The 14052-nt window shown below is 36.7% G+C and overlaps 1 protein-coding gene across 4 annotated transcripts in view; it reads right to left on the bottom strand.

The window, feature by feature from the left end:
• The window catches only part of SMC6 (structural maintenance of chromosomes 6), a 77017-nt gene that overhangs the window by 7397 nt on the left and 55568 nt on the right, over positions 1-14052 (bottom strand). For 3 of the 4 annotated variants that reach the window (XR_003434174.1, XM_027113780.1, XM_027113781.1), the window contains exons 21-26: positions 12459-12596; positions 11328-11473; positions 9788-9913; positions 6814-6919; positions 3309-3461; positions 24-121 (exon numbers count right to left, since the gene is read on the bottom strand). Coding sequence is in view for 3 of the 4 variants with exons in the window: in XM_027113780.1 (XP_026969581.1) it covers positions 24-121; positions 3309-3461; positions 6814-6919; positions 9788-9913; positions 11328-11473; positions 12459-12596 (767 nt within the window). In the remaining variant the exon portion in view is untranslated. Of the gene's footprint in view, positions 1-23; positions 171-3308; positions 3462-6813; positions 6920-9787; positions 9914-11327; positions 11474-12458; positions 12597-14052 lie in introns of those variants that run through there. The other variant, XM_027113782.1, reaches the window with a different exon arrangement.

Below are 14052 nucleotides of genomic sequence, written 5' to 3'. Positions count from 1 at the left end.
ATAGAAGAGTTTTAAAAAGTTACCTCATGCTTTGAGGGGTAAGCAGGATGAACTGTCTGAAGCGCTGGGAATCTGCCATCTTGAGTATCATATCCATCGCAATTCTCCGGTTAACCATATCCTGGAGAACAGAGGCAGAAGTCAGAGTTGCTGCTGTGTCAATCATGTTCCTGTGAAAGGAGCATTCTACTGGTTGTTATGAACCCCTGGATTTTTATCCAAGGATCATCCATTATCTTATCTATGATGCCAAGCAATTCATACATACTGTGAGAGATAGTATCTAAAATTATTAGGGGAAAATAACTGAATAACATGTATCTTCCAGGAATTCCTATAGTCAGAGTATAGCCCCTTGCCTCAAATATACTTAACAATTAAAATAATCAGAAAATAGTCAAAAGATACAACTAGATGTTGCAGAGTGAATCTAATTTCTACAGTAATATTCAATTACTCAGGAGAACAGGATCAAAGGTGACCAGATTCAAACTTACTAAGTCTCTCAAGTTTTCCCTCAATGATTAAGGTGTTCTAAAAACTCTGTCCCATCACCTTCTACAATTTGTACAATGTGAGTCAATTTGAATTTACAGACTAATTTCTCAACTGAATCTTTAAAATAAGTTAAACAGCACAGCCACGTATAGGGAAAAAATGCTTGGTTATAACAGGTTTTGACTACAGGAATTAAACTGTGTGCTTCCATTTTCTGAGTTAAATAACAGAAAAAACAAAAATCCAAGTACCTCACTCCTCCCTTGAAAACTCCTGAAATTTGAAAACACAGACAAATGAAACCGCATGTGGCCGTACCCGTATGGCGTGGCGGTTTAGAACCTGGGCTCTGGAGACAGACAGGGGCCCTGCACCCCAGCTACACTGCTCAGTGGCTCTTACTCTATAAATTCTTCCATCAGGCATATCCCTAAAGTCATCTAACTTAACGTTAACAGAAGTGACCGGAGCTTGCCCAAAGTGAAAACTGTCCTTTCAAAACAATGCCTTGGGGAAGCCCATCATTTAATAGCAAAGCTGCCCAGTGCACCAAGAAATATTTATTCATTTCCACTGGATTGGTTCTCAGAACTTGGGTACATTTTTCTGAATAATTTCAATGAGGCAAAATGTCATTCTGACTAAGAACCTGTAAGTTTCTGAAAGAGAAAGAAATTGTTCAGAATTAAATTTGACTTATAAGATGGGTGATAAGTCTACATAATAGCATTTTGGACAAAAATATTATATGGAAAGAGCAATCATCTTCTACGATTTGTGAATCAGCTTTGAAGCCAAGTCTCAGAGGAATTTCTAACTAATCTTCAGCAGTTACAGCATAGAAAAAAAAAAAAAACCACTGAAGGATTATATAGCACTTACAAATATGAATTCTGATTCGTAAATAAGCATTTTCTAAATCTTAATTATGGGCTAGGCATTAGGAGTTAGAAATATGATTAAGACAGAGTTGACAACTTCAAAATTGAAAATTTGGTGGGTGATTCAGACATGAAAATAGGGGATTGCAATAGAATGCAAAATATATAAATATAATATATATAATAATAAAATGTGTATGATATATAATATTAGATACTATAAAATATAAAAATGATATAATTGCACGAGTGGATGTCAGGTGGTGCTGAGGGAGCTCTGAGAAGTCCCTAATCCTGCCTGGCAGGGTGGTGGTCATGGAGGCTACATAAAGGGGACATCTGAACCGAGTCCTGAAAGATGAGTCGGAGTGCGACATACAACGAGGAAGAGCACAACAGGCAGAGGCGCAGAGTCTGGAAAATCACAAACAGCTCAGTCCAGCTGAAAAAGTCAGCGGCTACCGTACCATGAAGGGTTTCAAAGTCACCCTTTGGAATTAAACCAAAGATTTTCAAGCAAGTGAGTGACTACAATTAGATTTATTTTAGAACTATAAACCTGGCAAGACAGTGAAGGAGGAACTGCGAAGGGGCAGGATTAAAGTCTGAGAGTGTGGACAGGAAGTGATGACAACACGCGAGAGGCGAGGACAGGAGAGGTAACAGGAAGGAGCAGAGGGCGGGGACCAGGGAGATACTTGAAAAGAGAAGAGACAGGGGTCAGACTTCATGCGTAACGAGGAAAGAAGAATCACAGATAAATCACTGGTTTTGCAGTTAGGTGTTGGGCTGGAAATGGCAATTTGCAACTAATCAAGGAAAAGAATTCAGGAAAAGGAAGGCTTGGAGGAGAAAAATTCAGACTCAGACACGCTGAGCTTGAGATGTGGGTTGTTCACTAGATGAGGTCTCACAGGTAGTCGAGCACACGGGTCCAGAGAACAAGAGAGATGTCAGAATGAGATGCTTAGCTTTGGGAGGGATCCAAACGTAGACAGCAGCCTGTGGGACTGTGTGTGTCTGTGTGTGTGGGGGCTGGGGGTAGGTAGAACATGATATCCAGGAAAATTAACACCACTATGAAAAACAAAGAAGACCTCAAACATTTAAGGGCACCCGAATTAGGGGAGGCAGACTGGCGCACGGAGAACGAAGAGGAGGTAAGAAGACACAGTTTAAGAGATGGAAGGTCAGTCTGTGGTGCCACATACTTCACCGAATTAAAGTTCTTATGATTTTTGCTAAACAAGCTTTGCTGGAGTATATTGTCGTCTAAACCCAGATTACGGTAGATTTAGTAAAGAAGGAGGCATGAAGCAGTAAGGAGAATGCTTCACAGCTGATTTGGGAGGCCCTATTGTGCGCCCGCACCATAGTGAGCACATTACAGATAGGACCTCACTGGAGCCTCGCTCTAACCCTACAAGGTAGGAAAGGTTAATAATCTATTCTATAGATGAAGAAACTGAGGCCCAAAGAGGATAGATATCTTGCCCAAAGTCAGCTGGGGAACTGGTGACAGAGGTAGGTCTCAATCTTCGGTTTTTTAACTTCGAAGTCCAGTGTCCTCGCTCCCTCCTGTTACACACACTGCTGTTTTGAAAAGTGTGGCTGTGCAGGAAGGGAGAGAACAGTGGCGAGAGTCAGGGAAAGCAAATGTGGGGAACTGCTTATAATTATGTGTAAAAATGGAAGATGGAAGCAAACTGGGGAAAAGGCTGCAAATCCAGGACGGGGTCCCTGCCAGTGTGGTATGTTAGCAAGGGAGAGAACTGGAATTCTTTGGTTCTTCTCTTATCACTTATCACAGACAAAACTATCAGAGCAGGATCTTTTCTGTTATAGGTAAAACTAAAGAATGAATTGCTTCCTTTCAAAATATACATTTCAAACAACCAAAAAATTAGAGAATTTAAAAGTCAACACTACCATGTAGACATCAAACTCATCCAGGCATCTGAAAGGAGATTCAGCAATGGACCACAGAGAAAGAATGAAGCAAACTGTGGAAAAAGAACGTTCACCGCCAGATAAGGCCCTCATGTCATTGAAAGCGGCTTTGTTTCCCTCTCCAGGCTGAACCTTGAATGAGTTGACAAAAAACAAAGTATAGGAAAAAAACAGATTAATTTCTTTACAAAAAAGATTGGCTACCATTAGAAAGGATGAGTTTATAGTAAAAAAGAAGATTAAAAAATCATTTAGTGACTTGGAAACGACAACTATTCTATTCAAAATATTTTAGAGTAAAACAGTGAGCTGTGTAACGGTGGTTTCTGTTTTATTGTGAGAGAATCAAACTGAAAACAGTTTCTCGTCATAACCAGATCTCACATACCAAAAGTCCAAAGGTTTAATAATAAAAGTACCAACGTTAGTCCAGTTTCATTTTTTGCATGTAGATATCCAGTTTTCCCAACACGATTTATCAGAGACTATCCTTTCCCCATTGTATATTCTTGGCTCCTTTGTCAAATATTAGTTGGCCAGATATGCCTGGGTTTATCTCTGGGCTCTCTACTCTGTTCCATTGGTCTATGTGTCTATTTTTATGCCAATAGCATACTGTTTTGATTGCTATAGCTTTGCAACATAGCTTCAAATCAGGAAATGTGATGCCTCCAGCTTGTTCTTTTTTCTCAAGATTGCTTTAGCTATTAGGGGTCTTTTGTGGTTCCATACAAATTTTAGGGTTGTCTTTTCTTTTTGTGAACAATGCCTTTGGAATCTCGATAGCGATTGCACTGAATCTATAGATAGCTTTGGATAGTATGGACATTTTAACAATATTAATTCTTCTGATTCATGTACAAGGGTTATCTTTCCATTTATTTGTGTTTTCTTCAATTTCTTTCATCAATGTCTTAATAGTTTTCAGTGTATAGATCTTTCACTTCCTTGGTTAAATTTCCTATGTATTTTATTGTTTTTGATGCTATTGTAAATGGGATTGTTTTCTTTATTTCTTTTTGTCAAACATTTTAAGTGCCAAGTTAATCTTTTGTTACTTGAATTCTAGTGACATCTAGTGGTTAAACTGCTTTCAGAGTAATTACTGAGTGTCAAAAGGACACAGGACCAACTTAAAGAGGCTCACACTGGCCAAAGAGTAACAGCAGCAATCAACTGAAATACATAACTCCCTTTTAAAAGTTTCTCTTAGTAAGTGTTCATGGGAACAATATAAAAGTAATTAGGGAGATAACATTTTCATATAATTTCCTAAGAAGACATTATATGTAACATTTGAAGGAACTCGATTTCATTTTAAGAGAATTCCAGATATACATATATGCGCTCAAGTTGAAAAAACAGAGCACCAACCAGTTTTATCATATGTGTTTTAACAGATATACAGCTTCACGTATTTTCCAAAACACTATTTGAAAAATTATTTGGTTCTCAAGTGAGCATTCACTTGTATTTTAATCTTCTAAGGGTTATAAAAAATTCGGAATTTAAACATACACTGAAATTTTATATTTATCATCTGAAGTCTGAATTCTCTATGAAAATCCAAACACAAAAGCAACATTAACATAAGCAGTAAAAAGCCAAGCAAAACCAAACACACACACACACACACACACACACACACACACACACAAAACAGAACAGTAAGAACTAAGAAACAGGATGCAGTCTTTTGCTCCCAAACTGCATCTTGTATCATTCTAATGAATTAAGCCCCAGATAAATTATGGAGATCTAAATTTTATCCCTGGTCTATTAGTAAACCTATCATGGGACTTCTGCCTCAGTTTTGTTATTTGTAAAATGAACACTAGAAAACTTGAAGATTCTTAAAGCAATAATATTCTGTTGAATAACAGGGATGATAATGTCAGAAAATCTAGTTTCAGTTGTCTTGAACAGCTATGGCTCTGGGGATAAATTATCCAAACACCTAATATTTTCTTTTACTAGAGTATAATTTTTACTAGAGTATAATTTATATACAGTAAGGAACACAAAGCTTAAGTGTTTAGCTCAAATAATTCTGACATATACGTACACATATACACACACACCTGGGTAACCACTACTCAGATCAAGACAGGACATTTCTAGCATCTCAGCAGATTCCCTGTGTCCTCTCCCGTCAACTACCAACCCCTAAAAGGTAACCACTATTTTGACTTTAATTACTGTAGATAAATTTTACTGGTTTTTGAAGAGTTCTGAAAAGTGGAATTGCTTTAATAGACCCTGCAAGACAGGTTTCTAAATTAGTTCTACCAAATTATACTCCCACTAGCAAGGTATAAGCGTTCTAAGTCCACAACCTCACCCACACAAGGTATTATCAATCTTGTTCATTTTAGTCACAATAATAGGAGTGGGATAGTAACTTATTATGGTATAAACTTGTATTTCTCTGATGATTAGCGATACTGAGCACTTTTTCATGTGCTTATTCACCACTTGGCGAATTAATGACTTTTAACCATTTTTAAATGTATTGTCATTCTTTTTCTCAATTATTATTATTCTTAAAAATTTTTAGATGGGTTCTTAGTTGCATATCTGTATGGCAAATTATTACTTATTCTAAGTATTAAAATGGAAGTATAAAATTTATGGCAACTAAGAATAGTATGCAAATATTTGAAAAGTTTGACCCAATTATTTAGAGTGAGTAGCTGCTTTTGACCTCCTGACTCACTTTTTTTTCTTTTTTTTTCTTTGCGGTATGCGGGCCCCTCACTGTTGTGGCCTCTCCCGTTGCGGAGCACAGGCTCAAGATACGCAGGCTCAGCGGCCATGCCTCACAGGCCCAGCTGCTCCGCGGCATGTGGGATCCTCCCAGACCGGGGCACGAACCCGTGTCCCCTGCATCGACAGGCGGACTCTCAACCACTGCGCCACCGGGGAAGCGCAGTTTTAATGCTATATCCCACACTCCTCCTTTAATGCATGTGACTGTGATAGAATCCAGACACACAGACTCCATAATTTGAAAGTGGTGGCTTCCTTTATACAAAAGAGGCTAGATCTAGGGATACCTTCCAAAATAAGTAGCACAAAGACAATTACATGGGGTTGAACATTCTTTGAGTAATTCTCTTCTGGCTTCCTATAGTGGGGCCAGAGAATACACTTTCTATAATGTCCCACGTAATTTAAAATGCTACATGAATTTTAAAAAGGAACCAGTGGAGTTTAAAGAGAAGGTAAATATTTATCACTGAAAATAAAATTCCTAATTATCACCATAAGAAAATAATGTGGCTGTCTGGGGGAAAAAATAAAAAGCTAAAGTAATGGCTTTAGTCAGTAAAATCAATTTAATTTTCAACACTTTGGCAAAGACTATCTTTAACTTCAAAGTAAGTTATTTTGTTTTCCAATGACAACAGATCAAAATATCATCAAAAGAAATGAAGCAGCTAATTCTCTTAATGACTAACACGCAAAGAGTTAAGATACTTACAGATATAGTAAGAGTTTCATTCTTGTGGTCAAAATTCATTTTTCCACAATAGGCCCGCTGAGATAGTAAGTTGTCAAAGTACAATTTGCATCGTAAAGTCAAACACCTTGAAAAAAGAAATTGGGCATATTAAAAAGATTACAGAGATACAGAACTGTATATTCAGCATGATCTTTACACCAGCATGTAAGGCCAGATGAAAGTATGCCAAGATGTTAACACTGGTGCCCATTTAATAGGTAAAATTTTAGATGATTTTTGCCTGTGTCTTTATATTTCGTTCATGTCTCCACATTTTTACCACTTCATTTCCTTTTATAATAAACAAACATCTATAAAATGAATAAAGATGTCATCCCACATATAATGAAACCCATTATATTACAGTCAGTCCATATGAATGTATCACTCATTCAACTAATTTATATATCACCCTAATACAGAAGACATGAATCTTGTCCTTGAGAGGATTAAACTCTAGTAGTGTTAAGATAATGGTAAACTGCCTATTCATTTGCCTGTCTCCTCCTAACTTTACAGTAGCAAAAAGGGCAAAGGCAATCTCTTAATCATGTTGTACCTGTAATACCTTACGCACTGTCTAGCACAACGTGAACTTCACTTATTTGTCATATGGCATTCTGCTGTAAGGAAGAGCTTTCCCTTCTTCCTCATTTATTTACTTACCACCTTTCTGTTTATAAGGACGCAGTCACGGATTCTTATTTTATTCACTGGGTTCTTATTTATTCTGGTCTTCAACTGGTCCCAGCTTTTGCCAGTGGAGCCCCTTCAAGCTGCCTATGTCCTTTTATCATGACTCCACATTTTGGGGGGGCACTTCCTTACTTTCTGGCATAGCAAGAGGCTCATCTACACCTTCCCTGCTCTGCTCCGGTATCATCAGCCATTTCTCAAAGGAGCCTTGGTTCCTTTTGTTGCGGAATGGTATTCAGAATATAAGATCTAGGTGACAGGTGACTGGCTACTTTTCTTGACGTCTTTGCTCCTTAATGAGTCCAAGGCTCCTTTCTTCGGAATAACTATCGTTTTATTCTTTTCCCTCCCAATTCCCTTCCTAAACTGTATTAAATCTCCACATTCGAAAATACTGATAGTCTGAGTTCTCTTTTGCTGCCACAACTATTGCTAGCTGGTTTTCAGAATTTTCTGTTAACTTTTCTTTCTTTCAATACTGATACGTATTCTTCAATTGCTTCCACTCATGGGATGACTAAAAGAGACTGTCCTCATAAAATGGCAAGGTTCTCCAGTGTAAAGAGATAAACAATTTAAAAAATTTGACCATTTTTATTGTCCTCCCAAGATTGGATAAACAATATAAAACATGTCAGTGGTGAAGAAACATATCAAGATAGAAAACTAAATAAGACCAATACCTTTACAGAAAATATTCTAAAATTTTCTGAATAACAATATGAAAACGAACCCTACTGCTTCTGGAAAAGACACAGTAATAGGCATTAGATTTACTCTTCTGCGTGAAACAACTAGAAAACTGGACAAAGTCTATGAAACAAGAGTTTTTGGACTCTGGACATCAGACATCGCAGACAGTTCCAGTCAAAAGAATCTCTGAAAGATGGGAAACAAACAAATTGAGCCCTGTGAACGCCCCACGTTACTTTTATGTTGAGAGTAAAGGGGAGTGGAAACCCAAGCAGAGTCCAGAAGTCTTCCTGTTAGGGGTCTGGGGCGGTCAAGGCACCTCCGGTTCACGAAGCAGCACAGAGAGAGCTCCAGAGGACCACAGAGGCGGGAGGGAGAGCCTCGGGCTGAGCACCGTCCTCCTCAGTGTCCGTGAGAGGATACTGCCCGAGGCTGGTGAGAGGAACACCCAACAGAACCAGAAACAACCCCCGAGGTCACCCAGAGCCAGGAATAGTTCATATTCCCAAAGGCATGAGTGGAACAACCTCACAACATATCAACAGAGGACCCAGAAGAACCCAGCTGCACAGGTAGGAAAAAAATCAGTCCTTCACCAAAGCCTGCTCTGGTCCCACCTAACAAAACTGCAAGGCAGCCTCAAAAGGATAAAATTAAAAACTCTTTAAGTCAAGTCCTAATAACATGCATATAAAACTGAAATACACATTTCAAGAACTAAGTTATAGTTCAGTTAAGGAATATGGTCAAACATGCAAAGCCCGTTTCTCGTTATGGCTTTATTTGAATTTCCCCATACGTACTAGAGCTAAATTAAAAAAAAAAATTCTATAGTCTTAAGATTATAGTTTTTGGTATAAGTAGTTAAAACGCATGTTACTGAGGGAATGTCATGGGGAAAATACAGGTTAGGTGGAAAGACTAGGGCTGCCTTGGATCCAAGTATATCAAAGGGCAACCCTACCCTATAAACTGTCCTTTATTTCTGTTGCTTGTGATTTTAGCTGAGGTTAACTTATCCCTGTCAATCTGCACATTTCTGGGTATATTAATGACATCCAGTTTTGCTGATCCTGTATTCATTCATTCAACCAATATCTATCAAGTTTCTACTATATTTCAGGCACAGCGGTAGGTACTGGGGATACAGCAGCAAACAAAACATAGACTCTGCATCCCTGGAGCTACACCATTCTAGTAGATCATGGTAATCAACTGAGAAACTGCCTTAACACGTCCCATCAAAACGCATATGCCTTGAGAACATGCAATGTCCAACAGTGAAACAGTCTGTTAACAGAACCAACGAGCTTCCAAATGACCCATTTAAGCATAGACTGAACAGCCATCTATGAGTTATCCAGTAAAGCATATCTAATGCAGTTTAAGTTTAAAAAGCTCACTATAAAAGTCCCTTCAAATCCAGGATCCCAAGCACTACCACCATTTCTTTTCTGAATAAATCATGCAAGTTCTTTTAATTTTATTATTTATAAGCGAGAATGTGAAAACGAAGAAAAAACAAACATGTACAATACGTGGGAATATTTTTTAATACACTTACCTTCTAAATTGTTGATACGTTTTATATCTATGGGTCATTATTTCTTCCAGTAATTTAATAAACCTTTTTAAAGTCCTTACTTTGTTATCCAGATCAAGATAGGTTTCTCTTGCTTCTTGATATTGCCTATTTTATGGAAAAAATGTTAAGTAAATAAATGCCATTCAACGAAACATAAAGTAAAATCTCAAATATATTTAATAGGAAGAACAGGGAGTGCAGGGAGCTCTGAGAGGGCCCAGCAGGATGAAAACACATACTCATATCATCTTGCCTTTGCATACAGAAACACTGAAAGCATATTTAATAAATTAATTTAATAAAATAAAATAAAAGTGAAAAAATTCATTGTCTGCCCTTTCACATTATATTTTTAAAACATGTAAGGTATTACCTATTTTAAAGAAAAACTTGTTACTATTTTTGTTTCTTTCCCTTTTTCCCCAAAGTTTGTGAAAACAGAATTGAGATCACTCCTGTTCCCTGCCTTTTTTAATATGAAAAATTCTTCATAAAGTTTAATAGCTATAATTTTCTACTGTAATTCAATCATTATCATCCAGTTATACAAGATTTCTAATTTTTTAGTGTTATACAAACTACTATGTATAAAATAAATAAGTTACAGGAATATATTGTACAGCACAGGGAATATAGCCAATATTTTATAATAACTATAAAGGGACTACAATCTATAAAAATTCTGAATCACCATGTTGTACACCTGAAATATAATATTGTAAATCAACCATATCTCAACTAAAAAAAATACTAATGCTGCAATAAACATCCAAGTACAAATTGTTTTTTTCATTTTGGATTATAACAACAAAACTACTTGGCCAAATTGAAATTTTTAAAGGCGTTTAACATAAACTACCTTAAAACTTTTCAGAAAGACTAATAACAATAACATCTAACATATTATGTATCCTATACATTGTTTATTATGGGTTATCTCATTTAATCTTCATTACAACTCTATAAGGTAAGTACTATAATTATACCCATTTTATAGATGAGAAATTTGAGGTTCAGAGCGATTAGATAACTTTCCAAAGTCAGTTTAGTAGGTAACAGAATTGCAATTCAAACTGAGGTACTCTTGCTTCAGAACCCGTGCTCTAACTAAACTAGAGCTTCCATTTTCACAATATAAAAACATCCATTGCACTGAAATCTCACTGACATGAAATATGTGTTCTTTTCATCTTGATATATATGAAAATGGCTTCTAATTGTTTTGCTTTGCATTTCTTTGATTACTTCTGAAGCTGAACATCCTCATGTCTATATGAATCTTACAGGTATAAAAATGGCAACTATGTTAAAATGTCATTCTGTAATGAGTTCTGTAATAATTCCAAAGGAAAAATGTTTATTATTAATAATACATGTACGAAAGGCTAGTTTAGCTATAACTATATGCCATAGCAACACTTTACCCAAATTTAAGATTGATATATAAATGTTATTTTTTGTCTCACTATTATATATCTATGGATAATATCATAAAGTAGAAAAGCGAGCAATCACTTACCTCATTATTTCCTCTCGATCTCCATGACTAGCATGTTCTGCCTGTATCTTTTGTCTTAATCTATTAATTTCTTTGTCTAGAATTGATGCAGATTTTTTTACTTCTATCCGCTCTGGGCAGATTTGTCTTGCTTGTGACATTTTCTCCTATGATAACAGATGTTTAACTTTAAAACTCTTCTTTGATATAACAATTCACTGTACTACTTGTGCCAAAGTATGCAAAACAGAATTCTGAACTTATGTTTAAGAAATGTATCTTAATTACGTTTAATATCATTATTGTTCTAAGCTTTATACTGAGAATACGGTCCAGAGTTGTCATAATCTTCAAGAGAAAATTGCATTGGTGTACACACTTTAATAATTTGTAAGAGCTCCATAACTTCCTAGTGAAACAAATTTCAAGTAGCAGTTATGAAAGGTTTGGCACCCAGGGTGCTGAGGTCAGACATAGCATTCTGTGTGTTTTAGGATGGATTCTGAACATCAAGTAGTACTGAAACACAAAGACCCTCGTGTTTGTAACATATCAAACATAGTATTTATATTCACGACACTTGTAGTACAGTAAGTTTTAAACAAGTAGGGAAATGAATTCCAGAGTTTAAATCATTTTCCTAAGACATGTAAAAGCAAAGCTGGAATTCATCTCTTTTAGGTTAAACCACGGTTGCCCTCAACTTACTCTCCTCTAAAAACAAGGCTGCTGCTTTCAGTTGTCAACAAACGTTATCTAGTAAGTGGGAGCTGAACTGCAACCCAGCTCACATCCAAGTTACTCAGAGGCAGGGGAGCATTTTTCTGACATAAAGCTGTATGCACTTGCCAACCTGGGCATTTAAGGAACTATTTCAGTGGAGGGCGTGCCATTTTCCAAATCACTCAGTGACACTACATGGGGCTGTGGCAGTGCTGCCTAAAATCCTCTTCATGTTGATCTAAGAAGTCCCCACACTGAGAGTCCCTCAGTCTTTTCCTCTGTTGATTCACTGAAACAGCTGTTACTTCATACAAAACAGATAGTCATCGGACAACATGTCTATGTTTGGAAAACATGACATTAGGAAAACACACTTTAATAATCATGACTAAGGGTGTAACCAAAACATTTAAAAAAATGATGGATAACCTCTAGTTCTTTTTCTTTCATATCTAATTCTCGTTTCTTTTTATTTAAAGTATCCAAGTGTTCTTTTTGCTTGTCTTCATAATGCCGTTTCCCTCGTTTTTGGTTATCCACTTCAGAATCAGCAAGGTTTAATTCATCCTGTTTAAATAAAACCAAAATAATCTATAAAGATTGCTTTAAAAAATTATCAGCATAGGCATAAACTAACTGACAACTCAATAAGTGGACAGGATTATGCTGCTTTAAGAGGCAAGTGTTATTAAGTTCATATCCATATGTTTCTGAAGAGAAGTGAAGAGTTTCCCAAATTGAGAAGTCACATTATCATATTAAAGTTCTTGTATGAAGTCTCCATACCTTATGGTGCTCTCAACTTTATTTTGGTAAACAAGGCAGTTTCCTGGGAAGCTATGGTAGCCTGAAAAGACTTAAAACAATGCAAGTGTTGTATATTACAGAGGTACCTGACAGAGGAAACCCGGTTTTAAAAAAAGGTGAATTGGGGTGGAGGAGGAAAAGATGTGAAGAAATTTAACACTGACTTATTTGGTCATCATTTCTGGAGGTGTAACCTCATAATTTTGAGAACAAAATATAATTGTAAAGAAGCTATCCCAAGTTCACTTTAAAGGGAAACAGTAGTAAACTATAAGGTAAAGATGCATATTGGAACGCACAGCAACCACTGGGAAAAAAAACAAAAAAAAACAAAAATTGTAGCTAAACAAACTAGTAGAGGAAATTTTAAAAAGGAACACTAAAAATTACTTGGCTAATCCCAAAAGAAAGAAATAAAGAGAAGAAATACAAACAAGAACAAATAACAGCTAACCATTACTTTTAAGATGAAATATCAACTGCTTTTTTTTTTTTTTTTTTGTGGTACGCGGGCCCTCTCACTGTTGCGGCCTCTCCCGTTGCGGAGCACAGGCTCCGGACGCGCAGGCTCAGCGGCCATGGCTCATGGTCCCAGCCACTCTGCAGCATGTGGGATCTTCCTGCACCAGGGCACAAACCCGTGTCCCCTGCATCGGCAGGCGGACTCTCAACCACTGCGCCACCAGGGAAGCCCAAGTGCTTTCTTTTTAAGATTAAGTACAAGCCAAGGACGTGCAGTCCCATTGCTTCTAGTTAACATTTATTGGAGGTCCTGGATGGTTCAATTAAAATAAGAAAAGGAAATAAAAAGTATACAGATTGGACAGGAAGAATCAAACCGTATTTAAAAGAGAGATGACTGTGTATAAAGAAATTCCAAAGAAAAAGTGTTTAAATTAATAAGTGAGTTTAGAAAGGTCACTGGATACTAGGCCAATACAAAAATCAGTAATATTTCTAAATAGGAGGAATAATTGAAAAATGAATTAAAAATCTACAACATTTACTATAGTACTAGGCACTTAACCAAGAGAAATGAAACCCTATCATACAAAAACCTACACTTAAAGGTTTAGAGCAGCTTTATTCATAACCACCAAAACTGAAACCATCCAAATGTTCTTTAATAGGTACATGAATAAGCAAGCTGTGGTACATCCATACAGTGGAATTATTACTCAGTAATAAAAAGGAATAAGCTATTAATCAGATAATG

The sequence above is a fragment of the Aethalodelphis obliquidens genome, unplaced genomic scaffold (assembly GCF_003676395.1).
Source record: "Aethalodelphis obliquidens isolate GAN/ISIS:26980383/991018 unplaced genomic scaffold, ASM367639v1 scaffold12, whole genome shotgun sequence".
NCBI lineage: Eukaryota > Metazoa > Chordata > Mammalia > Artiodactyla > Delphinidae > Aethalodelphis > Aethalodelphis obliquidens.
This window is presented reverse-complemented; position numbering and strand designations above follow the sequence as displayed.